Source organism: Papio anubis, chromosome 4 (assembly GCF_008728515.1).
Source record: "Papio anubis isolate 15944 chromosome 4, Panubis1.0, whole genome shotgun sequence".
NCBI classification, from domain to species: domain Eukaryota; kingdom Metazoa; phylum Chordata; class Mammalia; order Primates; family Cercopithecidae; genus Papio; species Papio anubis.
In genome coordinates, this window is record NC_044979.1 from 141,722,337 (window position 1) to 141,740,022 (window position 17,686).

General features: G+C 47.6%; 1 protein-coding gene across 4 annotated transcripts in view; it reads left to right on the plus strand.

Moving 5' to 3' along the window:
* Nucleotides 1-17,686, plus strand: part of BAIAP2L1 (BAR/IMD domain containing adaptor protein 2 like 1) — a 112,260-nt gene that overhangs the window by 70,820 nt on the left and 23,754 nt on the right. For 2 of the 4 annotated variants that reach the window (XM_021935671.2, XM_031665607.1), the window contains exons 4-7: nt 12,487-12,548; nt 12,656-12,727; nt 15,218-15,355; nt 16,964-17,116. In XM_021935671.2, coding sequence (XP_021791363.1) covers nt 12,487-12,548; nt 12,656-12,727; nt 15,218-15,355; nt 16,964-17,116 — 425 coding nt within the window. Of the gene's footprint in view, nt 1-1,656; nt 1,998-2,902; nt 3,141-3,575; nt 3,668-12,486; nt 12,549-12,655; nt 12,728-15,217; nt 15,356-16,963; nt 17,117-17,686 lie in introns of those variants that run through there. The other 2 variants (XM_009202601.4, XM_031665606.1) reach the window with 2 other exon arrangements.

Below are 17,686 nucleotides of genomic sequence, written 5' to 3' on the forward strand. Positions count from 1 at the left end.
TATCATTGTTCTTCTAGAAGCAAGGTGCTCTTTTCCTCTGGCTTCTTTTAAGATTTTTCTTGGCCGGGCACGGTGGCTCACGCCTATAATCCAAGCACTTTGGGAAGCTGAGGTGGGTGGATCACCTGAGGTCAGGATTTCGAAACACACCCTGGCCAACATGGTGAAACCCCCATCTCTACTAAAATTACAAAATTAGCTGGGTATGGTGGTGCACGCCTGTAATCCCAGCTACTCAGGAGGCTGAGGCAGGAGAATCACTTGAACCCGGGAGGCAGAGGTCACGGTGAGCCGAGATCGCGCCATTGCACTCCAGCCTGGGCGACAGAGTGAGACTCGGTCTCAAAAAAAAAAAAAAAAAAAAGATTTTTCTTTTTGCTAATCTACAGTTTGAATATGCTATACGAAGGTGTAGATTTTCTAGTATTCATCCTGTCTTGTGTTCTCTGAGCTTTTCGGGTCTATGGTTTGGTGTCTGTCATTAACTCTGGAAGATTCTCAGATATTATCACATCAGTTTGTATTCTTTTTGTTCCCTTCTCTCTTTTTCTCCTGGTATTTCCATTATGGGTATTTACACCTTTTGTAATTTCCCCACAGTTCTTGGATATTATGTTTCATTTGTCGTTCTTTGTTCTCCTTGCATTTCAGTTTCGGAAGTTTATGCTGACATATCTTCAAGCTCATTCATCCTTCCCTTGGTCGTGTCCAGTCTACTGGTGAACTTATCAAAGGCATTCTTTGTTTCTTCATTTCAGTGTTTTTGATTTCTAGTATTTCTTTTTGAATCTTTGAGTTTCTATTTGATATATTTTGGATATTTGTCTGCTCCAAATTTTATGTTGAAATGTGGCCACCACTATTGGAGGTGGGGCCTAGTGGGAGGTATTTGTGTCATGGGGGCAGATCCTTTGTGAATGGCTTGGTGCCCTCGTTGGAGTAATAAGTGAGTTCTCACCATATTAGGCCACATAAAGATCTGGTTGCTTGCGGGTGCGGTGGCTCACGCCTGTAATCCCAGCACTGTGGGAGGCCGAGGCAGGTAGATTATAAGGTCAGGAGATTGAGACCATCCTGGCTAACACGGTGAAACCCTGTCTCTACTAAAAATACAAAAAATTAGCCAGGCGTGGTGGCGGGCGCCTATAGTCCCAGCTACTCAGGAGGCTGAGGCAGGAGAATGGCATGAACCTGGGAGGCGGGGCTTGCAGTGAGCTGAGATCATGACACTGCACTCCAACTCTCTTGTTCCCTCTCGCACCATGTGACATACCTGTGCCAACTTTGCCTTCTGCCTTGAGTAAAAGTTTCCTGAGGGCTCGCCAGAAGCCAAACAGATGCTGGTACCACGCAGAACCATCAGCCAAATAGACCTCCTTGATTTTTTATTTTTATTATGTTTTTAGAAACAGAGTTTTGCTCTGTCACCCAGGCTGGAGTGCAATGGCACGATCTCGGCTCACTGCGACCTCCACCTCTTGGGTTCAAGCAATTCTTCTGCCTCAGCCTCCTGATTAGCTGGGATTACAGGCATGTGCCACCACGCCCAGCTAGTTTTGTGTTTTTAGCAGAGACAGGGTTTCATCATATTGGTCTGGCTGGTCTCGAACTCCTGACCTCAGATGATCCACCCGCCTTGATCTCCCAAAGTGCTGGCATTACAGGCGTGAGTCACCACGCCCAGCCTAAACCTCCTTTATTAATGAATTACCCAGGCTCAGGTATTCTTTATAAGCAACACAAAACGGACTAACACACCATCTCTCTGCTTCCATTACCCATCTCTTCTTGCGTAATGCCCACTTTTTCCAATGGAACCCTCAGCGTATTAGTCATAGTGGTTGGCAGTTCTCTGTCTGATAATTCCAGATTCTCTCCCACATCTGAATCTGGTTCTGATGCTTGCTTTGTCTCTTCAGATTGTTTTTTCTTAGCATGCCTGTAATGTTTGTTGCTTTTAGAAGCTGAACATGACGTGTCGGGTAATAGGAACTGAGGTAGATGAGCCTTGTGTGTGAGGATTTGTGTTTATCTGGCTAGGAGTTAGCATGGATTTAACGATAGAGGAAGCTGTATCTGTAGCAGAGTCAGAGGCTTCGATTTTCCTCCGATGTCCTTGTTTGTCTCTGTTGTTGTCTTTGGTTTTCCCAAGAAAATTCTTCTAAATGAAGCCTGTGTCTTACGTATGACTCTGTGCTGTAACCCACAGATACTGTCCCGGAGCCATGTTGATGGTTAACTTGGTGGTCAAGTACTGGGGAAGGGAAGAATCTTCCTCTTGTGTTTAAATCCCTGTGTTTGGGTGGGTGTGGAGTGATAGGCCAGAGTTCCTGGGATGCCTTTCAGAAGAGTTTCTGAGTCTTTTTTTTTTTTTCCCCTCCCTCTGCCTGAGACAGGAAGACTGGAGGGGGCTGGAGTTAGCAAGTCGCCCTTTCCCTGGTCGGATAAGGCTTTATTACAGCAGATTCCCTTGAGGCCTGGCCTTCCGTACAGAGAACATAGCTGGAACAGAACAAAGCTCTGGGCATACTTTAGAATGTTTGCCTCCCACCGCCTCCACCAGAAGCCCCAGGGGAATCTTCTCCAACCTCCCCAGTGAGAAGGTGGTGGGACTTCTAGACATAAAACTCATGAAAGTGTGGGGACTGCCCCCAAAGACTGACCCCCTGAAGTTTTGAACTCTCAGACTTCTCCATGCCAAGTCCCCAGCAATTCATCCATTGCAGTGTAAGAGTTTCTGCCAGGAATGGCCCCAGCATTGGTCTCTGCTCCGTGTGAACTGTGAGTCTCTGCATCCACCTGTCTGTCTAGTTTTCAGGGCACATCTTTACCCTGTGAGCTTAATTCTGTCATGAATCTCAGAATCACTGTTTCTTATTTTAGCTTGTTTCCATTTGTTTAGCTTATTTTGTTGTAAGGGAGTGACGACCTCCAAGCTCTTAGACGTGCTGGAGTGGAAACCGGAAGTGCCTTTGCGATTGTTTTTGCATCAACAGTGACCAGCTGTGTGTGTTCTCTGATGGATCAGTCCTGATGACTGCAACTTAAACTATAGGAGAAATGTCAGCACTTCGGACTGAGGTGCTCAGTATTCTGTTTAAGGTCTTAAAAGATAGAGGAAAAGAGAGTATATTCTACAGGTATGTTCCCTTAGGTAATAGGAGATTGACAGTTTTTCCTTTGAGGACTCTGGGACTGGGGAAAGAAAGGCTATGACAGAAGTGTCGAGCTGAATATATAGATGGATACATGGAAAGTGCACCAAACAATGCTGACTACAGGCTGAACAATCGCATGTGTGGATTTTATTTCCAGAAAACAAGTACCCAGAAAATGGCCTGTTGAGGAGTGTGTGGGCCCATTTTTGTTAGTGTGTGTTTTGAATTTTGTGTGTGTGTGTGTGAGATGGGATCTTGCCATGTTCCCAGGCTGGTCTCGAACTCCTGGGCTCAAGCAGTCTTCCCACCTCAGCCTCCCAAGTAGCTGGGACTGCAGGTGCAAGCCAGTGCGTTATTGAACCCATTTGCTCCATGTGACTAGACTGGGGCACCTCAGCAGCCAGTGTTTCTCTCCAGAACACTGGAAAGACGGTACCCCCCGAAACCTGTGGAGCAGGCACTCTGCACAGATGAGAATACCACAGCTCCAAGAGATACTGCAGAAAGAGGTGAGGGGACTTCCCGGGGATGCGCAGGTACTAAGAGGCCCATCTGACGTCATTGCATCTTCCTGCGGATGCTGTGACCTTTGCCCCGTCTTCGTGTCCTTGAGTCTCTGTAGAGGCCGATGATCCAGAAGCTTCTGCCTTCTGAAGCTGCATCCAATCTTTTCCCTTTCACAGCATCTGGCCTTTCTCCAACCTCCTCAGCCAGCCTTCCCATCTTCCTCATGAGCTCTTCTTCCTAAAGATCTTGTATTATATTACTCAGAGGTCAGCAGTCGCTTCTGACTTTTTAGTATGAAAAAAATCAATGTCCTCTGAGCAATCCATTCTAGACTTATATATAAGATGAAGTTGTATTTGTGCTGTGTCTAAAGGGGAACCCATCCTCCAAGAAAAAAAAACAGTGTTCGGATTTCTGATTGCAACTCTTTTTGGAGACACGTCTCCAGCCATGTCTATCATTTTCTAAAATGGAGGTTGCCAGGGACCTCACTGTGAAGCAAAATGTTGATAATATTTCTCCTGTTAACACATATCTCCATTTTCCCCCTTACCTCCCTCAGCAAGCACTGGATTAACTGCCGGAGGTAGATGAAATCATTTTATTCCTCTCTAAAAAGAAATAAGTAAATCCATTTAGTACTGCAATAAAGAATTGGCACAGGCATGAACCCACATCAGAAATCCTAAACAAGGATGAATAGTCAGGAATACAAAATCTTCCTTTTTGTTTTTTTGAAGACAGAGTTTTGCTCTTTTCTCCCAGGCTGGAGTGCAGTGGTCCGATCTCAGCTCACTGCTACCTCTGCCTCCCAGCTTCAAGTGGTTCTCCTGTCTAGTAGATGGGATTACAGGTGTGCACCACCATGCCCGGCTAATTTTGTATTTTTAGTAGAGACAGTTTCACCATGTTGGCCAGGCTGGTCTCAAACTCCTGACTTCAGGTGATTCGCCTGCCTCGGCCTCCGAAAGTGTTGGGATTACAGGCGTGAGCCAACCATGCCTGCCTTTTTTTGTTTTGTTTTGTTTCGTTTTGTTTTTGAGACAGGGTCTTGCTGTCTTGCCCAGGCTGGAGTACAGTGGCGTGATCTCAGCTTACTGCAACCTCTGCCTCCCAAGTTCAAGCAATTCTCATGCTTCTGCTTCCCAAGTAGCTGGAATTATAGATACGCACCACCATACCCGGCTAATTTTTGTATTTTTAATAGAGACAGAGTTTTCATCATGTTGACCAGGCTGGTCTCGAACTCCTGACCTCAGGTGATCCACTGCCTTGGCCTCCCAGAGTGCCGGGATTCCAGGCATGAGCCACCATGCCCGGCCAGGATCCTCACTTTTAAATACCGGATCTCCCTGATTGGATTCAGATTGTGTGGTCTCAGCTAGAATACTGTCCAAGTTATTTTGTGTCTGCTGAGTATAAAATTTGAGCACACAGTGTTCATTTTCCTCTCATTTGTTATGTTTTGATTGTCCATTGAAGGTGTTATCTGATCTCTACACTGGATGGTTAAGGTTTTTGTTTTTTGTTTTTTGTTTTTTTTAGTCACGACTCGTAAGCAATTGGTGGGGAAAACACTTTCAAACCATGCAAATCTCTTTCCTCGTCAACACTTGTGCCCTAGTTGAGCATCTGTTGATGATTTCTGCCCAGACAAGTCTTCCCTGCCCTGTGGTGTTGATTTTCCATCTGTATACTCCCTCTTCATTTACTGATTGGCTCTGTGCAACTCTACTTCTAGCAAGAGCCGCCCTTGGTCCCCCATTTCTTTTTTCTAATCTGTTGACTGTGGACTCCTGGATTCCTAGACTTTTCAATGACTTATAATTTATGACTGCCTTAACTATTTTGGTGCTCAAGTTGTCCCAGTATGAGCTGCTTCACGGCCAGTACTAGCTCCTTCAAGCCGGCTCTTGTGGCATACCCGCTAGTTAAGTAAGTTTTGAGCACAGTGCAGAGTAACTACAGTCTCCGTGTAAGACATTGATTAGGATGTGCTGCTGCTGTTGTTTAAGCCAGAAGCTAAACACAGAGGAATGATCCATGCAACGCTTACCCTATCACTTATTTGGGGTCACCCCTACACACACATTGGTTGTTTGTACGTGTTTTTGTTTTGTTTTTTTTTGAGACAGCGCCTTGCTCTGTTGCCCAGGCTGGAGTACAGTGGCACAGTCATGGCTCACTGTAGCCTCAACCTCCTGGGCTCAAGTGATCCTCCCGCTCCAGCCTCCCGAGTAGCTGGGACCACAGGCACGGCACGCACCACACCTAGCTTATCTTTGTATCTTCTTTTTTCCTTTTTTCTTTTTTTTTTTTTGAGACGGAGTCTCACTCTGTCGCCCAGGCTGGAGTGCAGTGGCCGGATCTCAGCTCACTGCAAGCTCCGCCTCCCGGGTTTACGCCATTCTCCTGCCTCAGCCTCCCGAGTAGCTGGGACTACAGGCGCCTGCCACCTCGCCCAGCTAGTTTTTTTGTATTTTTTAGTAGAGATGGGGTTTCACCATGTTAGCCAGGATGGTCTCGATCTCCTGACCTCGTGATCCACCATCTCGGCTTCCCAAAGTGCTGGAATTACAGGCTTGAGCCACTGCGCCCGGCCCCTTTGTATCTTTTGTAGAGATGGGGTTTCACTGTGTTGCCCATATCTTGGGCTCAAGCGATCCTCCTGCCTTGGCCTCCCAAAACTGGGAGCTGTGATTACAGGTGTGAGCCACCGCACCCAACTTGTGCAGGAGGGCACCTTACCTCCAGCTGCGTCCAGGGACTGCAAGTTCTCAGATGCTGACAGAGCCTTTCGAACTTGGTCACGTTTGTGGTTGCTAATCTGCCTCCACACTGATTCAGTGTGGGTGATTCTACTCTTCAGAGCCCATACTCATTTATTTAACGCATCATGTGTGTGTGTTGGGGAGCGGTTTGCTTTTACTTCCCCTGTTTTCGCCTCATCCCATTTGAAACTTGGAAAATTGTCAGAAAAAATCAGTCCTTCTTCCAATGACGTTTTTATTTTTATTATTTTTTCATGCATGTATATTTTTTGAGATGAAGTCTTGCTCTGTCGCCCGGGCTTGGCTCACTGCAGCCTCTGCTTCCCGTGTTAAAGCACTTCTCCTGCCTCAGCCTCCCGAGCAGTTGCGATTACAGGCGTGCGCCACCACGCCTGGCTAATTTTTGTGTTTTTAGTGGAGATGGGGTTTTTCCCATGTTGGCCAGGCTGGTCTTGAACTACTGACCTCAAGTGATCCACCTACCCTGGCTTCCCAAAGTGCTGGGATTATAGGCGTGAGCCACTGCACCTGGCCTCCAGTGATTTTTTTTTTTTTTTTTTTTTTTTTAAAGATAGAGTCTCACTCTTGCTCAGGCTGAAGTACAGTAGCGTGATCTTGGCTCACTGCCATCTCTGCCTCCCCGGGTTCAAGTGATTCTCCTGCCTCAGCCTCCCTAGCAGGTGGGACCACAGGCACCTGCCACCACGCTTAGCTAATTTTTGTATTTTTAGTAGAGATGGGGTTTCACCATATTGGCCAGGCTAGTCTCGAACTCCTGACCTTGTGATCTGCCTGCCTCAGCCTCCCAAAGTGCTAGGATTACAGGCGTGAGCCACTGCACCTGGCCTACAATGATATTATTAATCAATTTTACTTTAATCTGTGCAGCATAGCTTTAGAACAGTACTAGATTGGCTGCTTCCACTTTTTACTCTCTGATTCCACTTGCAGTGATGTATAGGAAGTAGGGCATGACTCAGGCGTTGCTCTGCGTTCTCTGGAAATAAAGCAGGTTCTGATTATCCATTATCAGATGTAAATGGAAAGAATCTTTATGCCGGCCGGGCGCGGTGGCTCAAGCCTGTAATCCCAGCACTTTGGGAGGCCGAGACGGGCGGATCACGAGGTCAGGAGATCAAGACCATCCTGGCTAACACGGTGAAACCCTGTCTCTACTAAAAAAAATACAAAAAACTAGCTGGGCGTGGTGGCGGACGCCTGTAGTCCCAGCTACTCGGGAGGCTGAGGCAGGAGAATGGCGTGAACCCGGGAGGCGGAGCTTGCAGTGAGCTGAGATCCGGCCACTGCACTCCAGCCTGGGCGACAGAGCGAGACTCCATCTCAAAAAAAAAAAAAAGGCTTTATGCCTACATGTCCTATGCAGTTCAGGTACATTAGTAATCTCCATCTGGTTCCTCTAAATTTGTACTGTGAACTGATGAAGATAATATATTAATAGACCTATGACTGTATTCTTTTTCTTTTTGGAGACAGGGTCTTGCTCTGTCTCCCAGGCTGTAGCACAGTGGTGCCATCATAGCTCACTGCAGCCTCGAACTCCTGGGCTCAAGTGATCCACCTGCCTCAGCCTCCTGAGTAGCTGGGACTACAGGCATGTTCCATGAAGCCCAGCTAATTTTTATTTTTTTTTTTTTTTTGGTAGAGACGGGGGTCTCACTATGTTGCCCAGGCTGGTCTTGAACTTCTGGCCTCAAGTGATCCTCCCGCCTGAACCCCACAAAGTGCTGGGACTTAAGCCACCACGCCTGGCCCTGTGTTTCCAGTGAAAATGTTCTATGAGTTCATGCCAATAATTTTCATGAAGTTTTATTCTTTAACGTTATGTTTTAACTTCATACCACCTATTGGCTAAATGCATCTCTTTATGCAATATTGTCCAAAATGTTGGGCATATTTGTTCACAGTTTCTAAAATGAGAGTGATGCCACCATTAACCATTCTTTTTTGTTGGGGATTTCCACAACCTGCTAGACAAACTCATAAAGCTGTAACACTCTGTGTGAATTACTTATGCGAATATTGAGAAAAAATTGATGGTAGAAAATGTCTTTGAGTTATGTTGAGTTCATGCTTTTGAAATACGTGTATATTGCCCCTTACTCAGACTGAATCACAGTACGGCGCTGAGTTCCTTCCCAAAAGGGTGACTCCAAACATAACCAGGGGAAAAGGAAGCAGGCGCCCCAGTGTGCACAGCACAGTGGTGTGGTTCTTGTCGGGGCGCATACTTAGCTCTGCTTCATCTGAGTCCGGGCTATGCCTGCTTCGCCTCACCCTCAAATATTTTCAGGGTTTTTTTTTTTTTCCCTTCTCAAATGTAATTTATGAAAAAGTAGGTTACCGAACTAAGAGCAAACAAACCCATGTGGCATCGCATTTTAAACATAAAGTAACACTTGCTCTATTTAAGATGAAGCTTCTGCAGATGGAACATAAAGGGTGTTTTCATCTTCCGCTTCAAGATACACTTTCGGCTGCTTGCAGAATTGCAGCCAAGATGTGTGTTAATCCTTTCTGTGACCGCGGACTCTGCGGCGGCAGCTGCTGTGAAGCGGGCATCTGAATTCCAGGAGCAGTGAGGGACAGGAATAACAAGGCCAGGTGTTGCCCGCTTGCCCGCAGAGTGAAAGAGCTGCTTCACTGCGCCTCTCCCCTGCGCGGCGGGAAGCCACGGGCAGGAGCATGGAGCGTGCCCAGGGCCCCGGCCAGGCCAGAGCACCAGGTTCAGCAGTGTTGGCGTCCACCCTAGCACACACCTTGGTTTTGGCAGCATGCTTCCCAGAGATCCACATTATATAAAGTTACGGAAATAAAGTTCATGAAAGAGAACAGTATGAGAAAAAAATGTGAATGCATTTCCTCTAGCTCAAATCACCGAATGCTTTGAGCCACATTATTTTTAGACGTTTTTATTTATTTTTTTTAAGTAGATCTCCCTTGCCAAGAATAGAATGTCTGATTTTCTAAATAACTGGAGTGGGTTTTGTTGTTGTTTATATTTCATCCCCAATGAGGAATTGTTTGTGGGTTTAAAATAGATGTGAAAGTAACTGAGATTGTATCTGAATGGACCGAGGGGCTGTAAAATTGCATGTCAGTGGAATTATGCTTTCGGCTCTGTGAAGGTGGCTTTTGCGAAGAATTCTGGTCTGTTGGTTTTCTCATGCCACGTTCTGGAAGATGAAGCTGGCGTTGTTAAGGATGTGGAGTGGGAAGCTCGCTTACTCGGAGGGTGGAGCCCTGAGCGCTGGGATGATTCTGTCTTTACTCCCCGTGTTTAGCCATCGAGTTGAGTTCCTCCATCAGAGCACCATAAAATGCCACAGGGCTTAGGGACTAGGTTATATACCTGTCACAAGCCCTGCAAGTTCTGCCTCTCTGAGAGCTTCTGACCCCACCTTGTCTAGGCAGCACCGTTTGCAGAGGGCTCTGAAGTACAGCAAGGGAGCTGGTTTCCCTGGAACATCATGGGGGGAGGAGGGGAGTGACATGTTACGCCTGCATTTGGAAAGATCCCTGGCATCTGTGAGGAAGGTGATCCGGGAAGCGACAAGCTGGGAGTCCAGAGAGAGGATGAGGGATGGAAGTAGGCGTTGGGGTTGGGCGGGCTTGAGAGAGGACCTCCTCGAAAGCCCACATGGTGGGACGTGAGTGCTGGGGGCTGGGGGTGGATGGGAGAATCCTCTGCCACCTCTGGTGGAACAGATCACCAGGTGAACATGTCTTGGTGACTTCACACGCCATTCCCCATGCCTTCTGTCCTGGGCAAGGAAGAGATCACAGAGCTTGGGAAGGGACATGGCTGCACCCTACAGGTGGCTCCGATGATGGCCTCGTATCCCCAAGGGAGAGAGTCTTAGTCATCAGGTATTACACGTGGGCGAGAGGTTGACCCTTGGCTGGCTGGCAGCTGACAGCTAGAATTAGAGAATGCAGGGCAGCCAGAGAGGTCACTTCGAGACATGTTGAGGATGAGGTGTGCCCGATGGGACATCTGCGTGGCTGTGTTCAGCAAGGGTTGAATGCTAACCTGGGACAAGGGAAGCCTGGGTGGCCAGTGTGAGACTCAGATGTCCCTAGAACAGAACACAATAGGGTCATATGGCGATCGTAGCTGAGGCCATAGTCCAGTCTATGCTTTCTCTCTCTCCCCATATTCTACCACAGTCCTCATTCAGATTCCTCCCCTGCAGCCTCTCAGTTCCCCGCTAGAATTCCTTTTTAGGGGGGCGGGGATACAGGGTCTCACGCTGTCACCCAGGCTGGAGCGCAGTGGCGCAATCCCGGCTCACTGCATCCTCCACCTCCCGGGTTCAAGCAATTCTCCCACCTCAGCCTCCAGAGTAGCTGGGATTACAGGCACGCACCATCATGTGCAGCTAATTTTTGTATTTTTAATAGAGACGGGGTTTCACCATGTTGGCCAGGATGGTCTTGATCTCCTTACCTAGTGATCCGCCCACCTCAGCCTCCCAAAGTGCTGGGATGACAGGTGTGAGCCACCACTCCCGGCCTGGAATTCCTTTTCATCTGGCCGCTGAGCTGTAGGATGGTCCACTGGCACATTTTGCTGTTGGTCGGCATTGTTTGATGGTGGTGGTAACGGTAGTTCCAGATGATTCTATGTGTTTCTCCCATTTCTTAGGTGTCAGACCCTAGGAAACCCATTTGGTTCCTGCAGATAAGTTGGCAGAGAGAGGCCCTCATTCACCTTTATCAGATGTCACCTGTAGAAAGGTGGCAGAGAGCTGGTGCACTGGCACACACTGTAGAGATGTGATTGCAAACCCAGGGGCCTGATTGCTGCCCTCGGCGGTGGGCACCTCTGTCCTAGACATCTTCCCCGTCACATGACTGTGCTTGGTTTCAGGGGCTGGTGTATTCCCAGGAGAGGCAGGCTGAGCACTCTTCCTGCTGCGGGTTCCCCTGGCGTTAGGATTTTCCAAAACATTGTAAGAACTAACATGAGAAAAAAGAAATAGCCTTTATCTCTCGTGCCTGACAGATAATCCGATTACTCTGGGGATTCGATAAAAATAAATCATTGTTTATTCTTAGAGTTATCTTCTGTGATGACCAAAGTAATCATTTGTGAGACACTTTCAAAATTTAAATCAGATGTAGAGAACTCGGCTTCAGGAACAAGTAAATATAGAAGGGGCCACGCGGTCCAGGCACAGTGGCTCACACCTGTCATCCCAGCACTTTGGGATGCTGAGGTGGGCGGGTCACTTGAGGTCGGAAGTTCAAGACCAACCTGGGCAACATGATGAAAACCCCTCCCCACAAAATATCCCAAAAAAATAGCTGGGTGTGGTGGTGCACACCTGGAGTTCCAGCTACTTGGGAGGCTGAGGTGGAAGGATAGCTTGAACCCAGGAGGTGGAGGCGGCACTCCAGCCTGAGTGACAGAGCCAGACTCTGACTCAAAAAACAAAAGACAAAACAGAAAGACTCATGTGAATTTGAAGAGAGTTTGCATGAGAGTTTGAATGTGAGTTTGAAGAGTCTGATTGATTATGTCGTAGAAGCCGTTTGCTCTCAGCTACGTCCCCGTGGAAGCCACTGTGGGGACCCCGTTGTGCTCCTGATGTGTCTCGGGGGTGATGCTTAGAGACCCTGAGGGCAGTGTATTTCTGTGTTTCCCTGTTCTGTTTTACTTTCCCTAATACTTTACAAAACTGTGCAATGGGCCGGGCGCAGTGGCTCACACCTGTAATCCGAGAACTTTGAGAGGCCAAGGCAGTTGATCATCTGAGGTCAGGAGTTCGAGACCAGCCTGGCCAACACGGTGAAATCCCATCTCTACTAAAAATGCAAAAAATTAGCCGGGCATGGTGGTACACACCTGTAATCCAGCTACCTGGGAGGCTGAGGCAGGAGAATTGTTTGAACCTGGGAGGCGGAGGTCGCAGCAAGCCAAGATCGTGCCATTGCACTCCAGCCTGGGCGACAGAGCAAAAACTCCACCTCAAAACAAAAAAAAATATGCAGTGGCTTTCTGCTAACATATCTGGTTTTGTTCCCAGGACATGTCCTCATAGAGATTTCAAGTACCCACAAGAAACTCAACGAGAGTCTTGATGAAAATGTACGTGATCTGTGTTTCTATTTGCAAAATACACTTGTTTTAGGTTTTAGAACTTACTTTGCTTAAAGTCTCAAATCTGGTGTGAATTTATTTCCTTCTGTTAACAGTTTAAAAAATTCCACAAAGAGATTATCCATGAGCTGGAGAAGAAGATAGAACTTGACGTGAAATATATGAACGTAAGTGCATGGTTCTCCTCCAGCCCCAGCCTTGGGCTGCCTGACCTCCCACCCTGAGGAGAGCTCATTCCCACTGTTGACTCATCAGTAGCAGACAGGAGCGAAGGCTCCGTGTTGATGATACCCAGATGCATGAAACTGACAAGCTCCCTTTGGGCTGCATGGGCCGGTTTTTGGTAACACTTGGGGTCTCTATTAGAAAGCATAGGGGCCAGGTGCGGTGGCTCATGCCTGTAATCCCAGCACTTTGGGAGGCCAAGGTGGGTGGATCACTTGAGGTCAGTAGTTCAAGACCAGCCTGGCCAGCATAGTGAAACCCCATCTCTACTCAAAATACAAAAAAAATTAGCCAAGCATAGTGGCACGTTGCCTGTCATCCCAGCTACTCAGGAGGCTGAGGCACGAGAATGGCATGAACCCGGGAGGCGGAGTTTGCAGTAAGCCGAGATGGCACCACTGCACTCCAGCCTGAGCGATAGAGCTAGACTCCATCTCAAAAAAAAAAAAAAAAAAATAGGAAAAAGTATTGCCAGAAATCACGCTGCTTCCAGAAAGCATTGTCTTCACAGAACACATTCACGCTGTAGGACATCTGTGCTTGTGTCACTGCAGCTGATGCAGACATAACACTTCCTAAGCCAGCAGCGCTTCAGGCTGTGGGTGGTATGCGGGAGAGTGCCCGGACGCGCCCAGACCCATCTGCAGAGACCGCTCCTGCATGGCGCCCCTTCTTTGTCCACTGTTGTCCATTCCAGCAGGTTTCTCCAGGTCCTCTTCAGGGTGGCCCTTCTGCCCCAGTATTGAGGGCTCTTGCCATCTTCCCTTGCTGCTATAGAGTACTTAACTTTCTCCTGCCACCCAAAGTCCCCTTTCTGCTCACCAAGACCCCCGTGTGGCAGTGAGTGTGTGAGTTGCCCTGAAATCATCCCTCCCCTGTGGTCCTCATGAGGCCTGCTGCCTGGCTTCACACTCCCGGCAGGAGGCCACAGGACCTGGACAGCTGCTAAGGTGCGTTTCGTGCCAAGTGATTTACATGCGTTATCTGATTGTTATCCTTTCAGAAACTCTAAAACATAAACAACTCTGTTTTTTTTTGTTGTTTTTTTTTTTTTTTTGAGATGGAGTCTTGCTCTGTTGCCCAGGCTGGAGTGCAGTGGCGCAATCTCGGCTCACTGCAGCCTCCGCCTCCTGGGTTCCAGCGATTGTCCTACCTCAGCCTCCCAATTAGCTGGGATTGCAGGTGTTCGGTGACCCCCACACCCCACTGATTTTTGTATTTTTTAGTAGAGAGATGGAGTTTCACCATATTAGCCAGCCTGGTCTCGAACTTCTGACCTCGAGATCCACCCGCCTCAGCCTCCCAAAGTGCTGGGATTAGAGACGTGAGCCACCGCGCCTGGCCAGACACCCTTCTTATTTGCACTTCACAGATTATAGGGAAAACAGGAATTTGAATTCTGATGCAGGTCTGTTATAGACCCTGTGTTCGCTGGGCGCGGTGGCTCCTGCCTGTAATCCCAGCACTTTGGGAGGCCAAAGTGGATGGATCCCGAGGTCAGGAGTTCGAGACCAGCCTGACTGACATGGTGAAACCCTGTCTCTACTAAAAATACAGCCGGGCGTGGTGGTGTGCGCCTGTAATCCCAGCTACTCGAGAGGCTGAGGCACAAGAATCGCTTGAACCTGGGAGGCGAAGAGTGGCGCTATCTCGGCTTGCTGCAACCACCTTGGTGGCTAAGTGCCTTGGATGGGACTTGGAGACTTTGGGTGGCAGAAGAAAGTTAACTACCCAGCATCAAAAAGCCTTTGAGGAAAGAAGGAATAAAAGAAAGAGAAGATGTCCTCAGAGACCTGCCTTCTGGTCAGGGCTCCTCATTTAAACAGTAACCTTTAGAACAAAGCCAAGACATTAAAGTTGAATGAAGGGGGCCATGTGAACTGAGGGGTGAGGGTTCTCACCAGTGTGTGGATGGTGTGAACCTCAGAGTGAGGGTCCCAGCCATCATGCAGATGGTGTGAACTGCAGAGTGAGGGCTCCAGCCAGCATAAGGATGGTGTGAAATGAGGGCCCCGGCCAGTGTAAAGATGATGTGAACTGCGGGGTGAGGGTCCCAGCCAACATGCCAACGGTGTGAACTGCGGGGTGATGGTCCCAGCCAGCATAAGGATGGTGTGAAATGAGGAGTGTGGGCCCTGGGCAGTGTGAGGATGATGTGAACTGTGTGATGAGGGTCCCAGCCAACATGGAGATGGTGTGAACTGAGGGATGAGGGCCCTGGTCAGCATGAGGATGGGTGTGAAGTGTGGGTGTGGGGACCCCAGCCAGCAGGAGGATGGTGTGAACTGGTGTGGGTGTGGGGGCCCCAGCCAGCGTTGAGGATGCCGTGAAGTGAGGGTGTCAGGGCGCTGTTGAGCCATACACAGTGGAAGTGTGAGCAAAAGCAACTGTGACAATTTGTATGGTAATAAGCACAGCAATTTAACTTACAGGCAACTCTAAAAAGATACCAAACAGAACACAAGAATAAATTAGAGTCTTTGGAGAAATCCCAGGCTGAGTTGAAGAAGATCAGAAGGAAAAGCCAAGGAGGCCGAAACGCACTCAAATATGAACACAAAGAAATTGAGGTGAGCTTTTCAGCAATATCTTGTTTTCTTTTGTTGTTGACAATTTGTACAGTTTAAGAGGAGGTTGGCTGGGCGCTGTGGCTCACGCATGTAATCCCAGCACTTTGGGAGGCCAAGGCAGTGGGATCATATGAGGTCAGGAGTTCAAGACCAGCCTGGCCAATGTGGTGAAACCTTGCCTCTGCTAAAAGTACAAAAATTAGCTAGGGTGATGGCAGGTACCTGTAGTCCCAGCTACTCAGGAGGCTGAGGCAGGAGAATTGCTTGAACTTGGGAGGCAGAGGTTGCAGTGAGCCGAGATTATGCCACTGCACTCCAGGCTGGGGTGACAGAGCAAGACACCATCTCAAAAAAAGAAGAATTTTGAAGTTGATCTCATGGAATTGGGAAGTATAATGATGGTTACATTTCATTCTGTAGATAGCTGAGGATGGTCAGTGTGTTGACTGGGGGGTGGATAAAGGAGAGGTTGGTTAATGGGTCCAAACATACAGCTGGATAAAAGAAATAAGTTCTAGTGTCCAATAGCAGAGTAGGGTGACTATAGTTAACGGCAATGCATTGTTTATTTCAAAATAGTTAGAAGAGAGGTCTTGGAATGTTCCCAACACATAAAAATAATAAGAACTTGAGGTGATGGACACCCAAGACCCTGCTTTATCATTATCACGTGTGCCCTGTAAATACATAAATATAATCTATCAGTTTTTAAAAATAAGCATTTTGACTGAGAGCTGAAGGCTGTAGAGTTTTCCAGAGTTAAGTATAATTAATCCGTGACCTCCTGCCAAAACATGGGCTTTTTCTCCTGGCTCTGAAAGAAGAAGAGATTCTCCATGATCAGTGTTACTGTTCCCATTGTACAGATGGGAAAAATGAGACTTAGGTTAAATCATATTTTATTAGTCTGTTTTCATGCTGCTGATAAAGACATACCCTGAGACTGGGCAATTTACAAAAGAAAGAGGTTTAATGAACTCACAGTTCCACATGGCTGGGGAGGCCTCACAATCGTGGTGGAAGGGAAGGAGGAGCAAGTCACGTCTTACACGGATGGCAGCAGGCAGAGAGAGCTTGTGCAGGAAATGACCCCTTATGAAACCACCAGATCTTGTGAGACTTCTTTACTATCACAAGAATAGCACGGGAAAGACCTGCCCCCACGAATCAGTTACCTCCCACCAGGTACCTCCTGAAACACATAGGAATTATGGGAGCTACAAATCAAGATGAGATTTGGGTGGGGACACAGCCAAACCATATCACGTATTGTTGGCATTTGGAACTGGGTTTGAACCAGGAACTTTCTGGTTCCAAAGCACATGGTGCTTTCCAGTAGGACACGTTCATATCTCTGGAGTACAAAATAATATTTGTGCAAATCGCCCCTTGGGAATGTCAAGGCCTGGGGCAACTTCTCTCTGCACATGAGTCAGGGACCTCAAGGAGAATGATGGTATCTACTTAGGTCAGGTTACAGCATTCTTTCCTCTCATGTATTTACTCTATTGTTCAAATAAAGCAGGCGTACAGATGGCAGAAGATAAACGTCAGGCTGCACGCTATCTGATGCTCATGTCATACTTAGGTAATTACTGTTTTTTTTAGTACGTGGAGACCGTTACTTCTCGTCAGAGTGAAATCCAGAAATTCATTGCAGATGGTTGCAAAGAAGCTCTGCTTGAAGAGAAGAGGCGCTTCTGCTTTCTGGTTGATAAGCACTGTGGCTTTACAAACCACATACATTATTATCACTTACAGGTGGGTGTGATGGCAAATTGCCTTGAGTATTAATAACTTTATTTCATACTTAAATGCCCCAGAAGACTGGGCCATGGCTCCTGCCTGTAATCCCAGCACTTTGGGAGGCTGAGGTGGGCCTGGGCAACATGGCAGAACTCTGTGTCTATAAAAAATAAAAAAAAAACTAGCCAGGCATGGTAGCATGTGCCTGTAGTCCCAGCTACTCAGGAGGCTGACGTGGGAGGATCCCTTGAGCCTCGGAAGTTGAGGCTGCAGTGAGCTATGATTGTGCCACTGCACTCCAGCCTGAGCAACAGAGCAGGACCCTGTGTCAATCAGTCCATACATACAGAGATACACATACATGCATGCCACCCACTTTCCACACAGGCCCAATATAAAGCAGTGGGCCATTTTGCCAATGAAAAGATTCCAGAGAAACTGTTTTTGGCCAACTTGAACATATAAACTTACAGAAATACAGCTGAAATGGTCAAATGTCCATGTATAATGTTTAATTAATTAGTAATACATCCATATTTAAAGTCCTTCATAAAATAATGCTTCCTCATTGAAAAATAGCACATG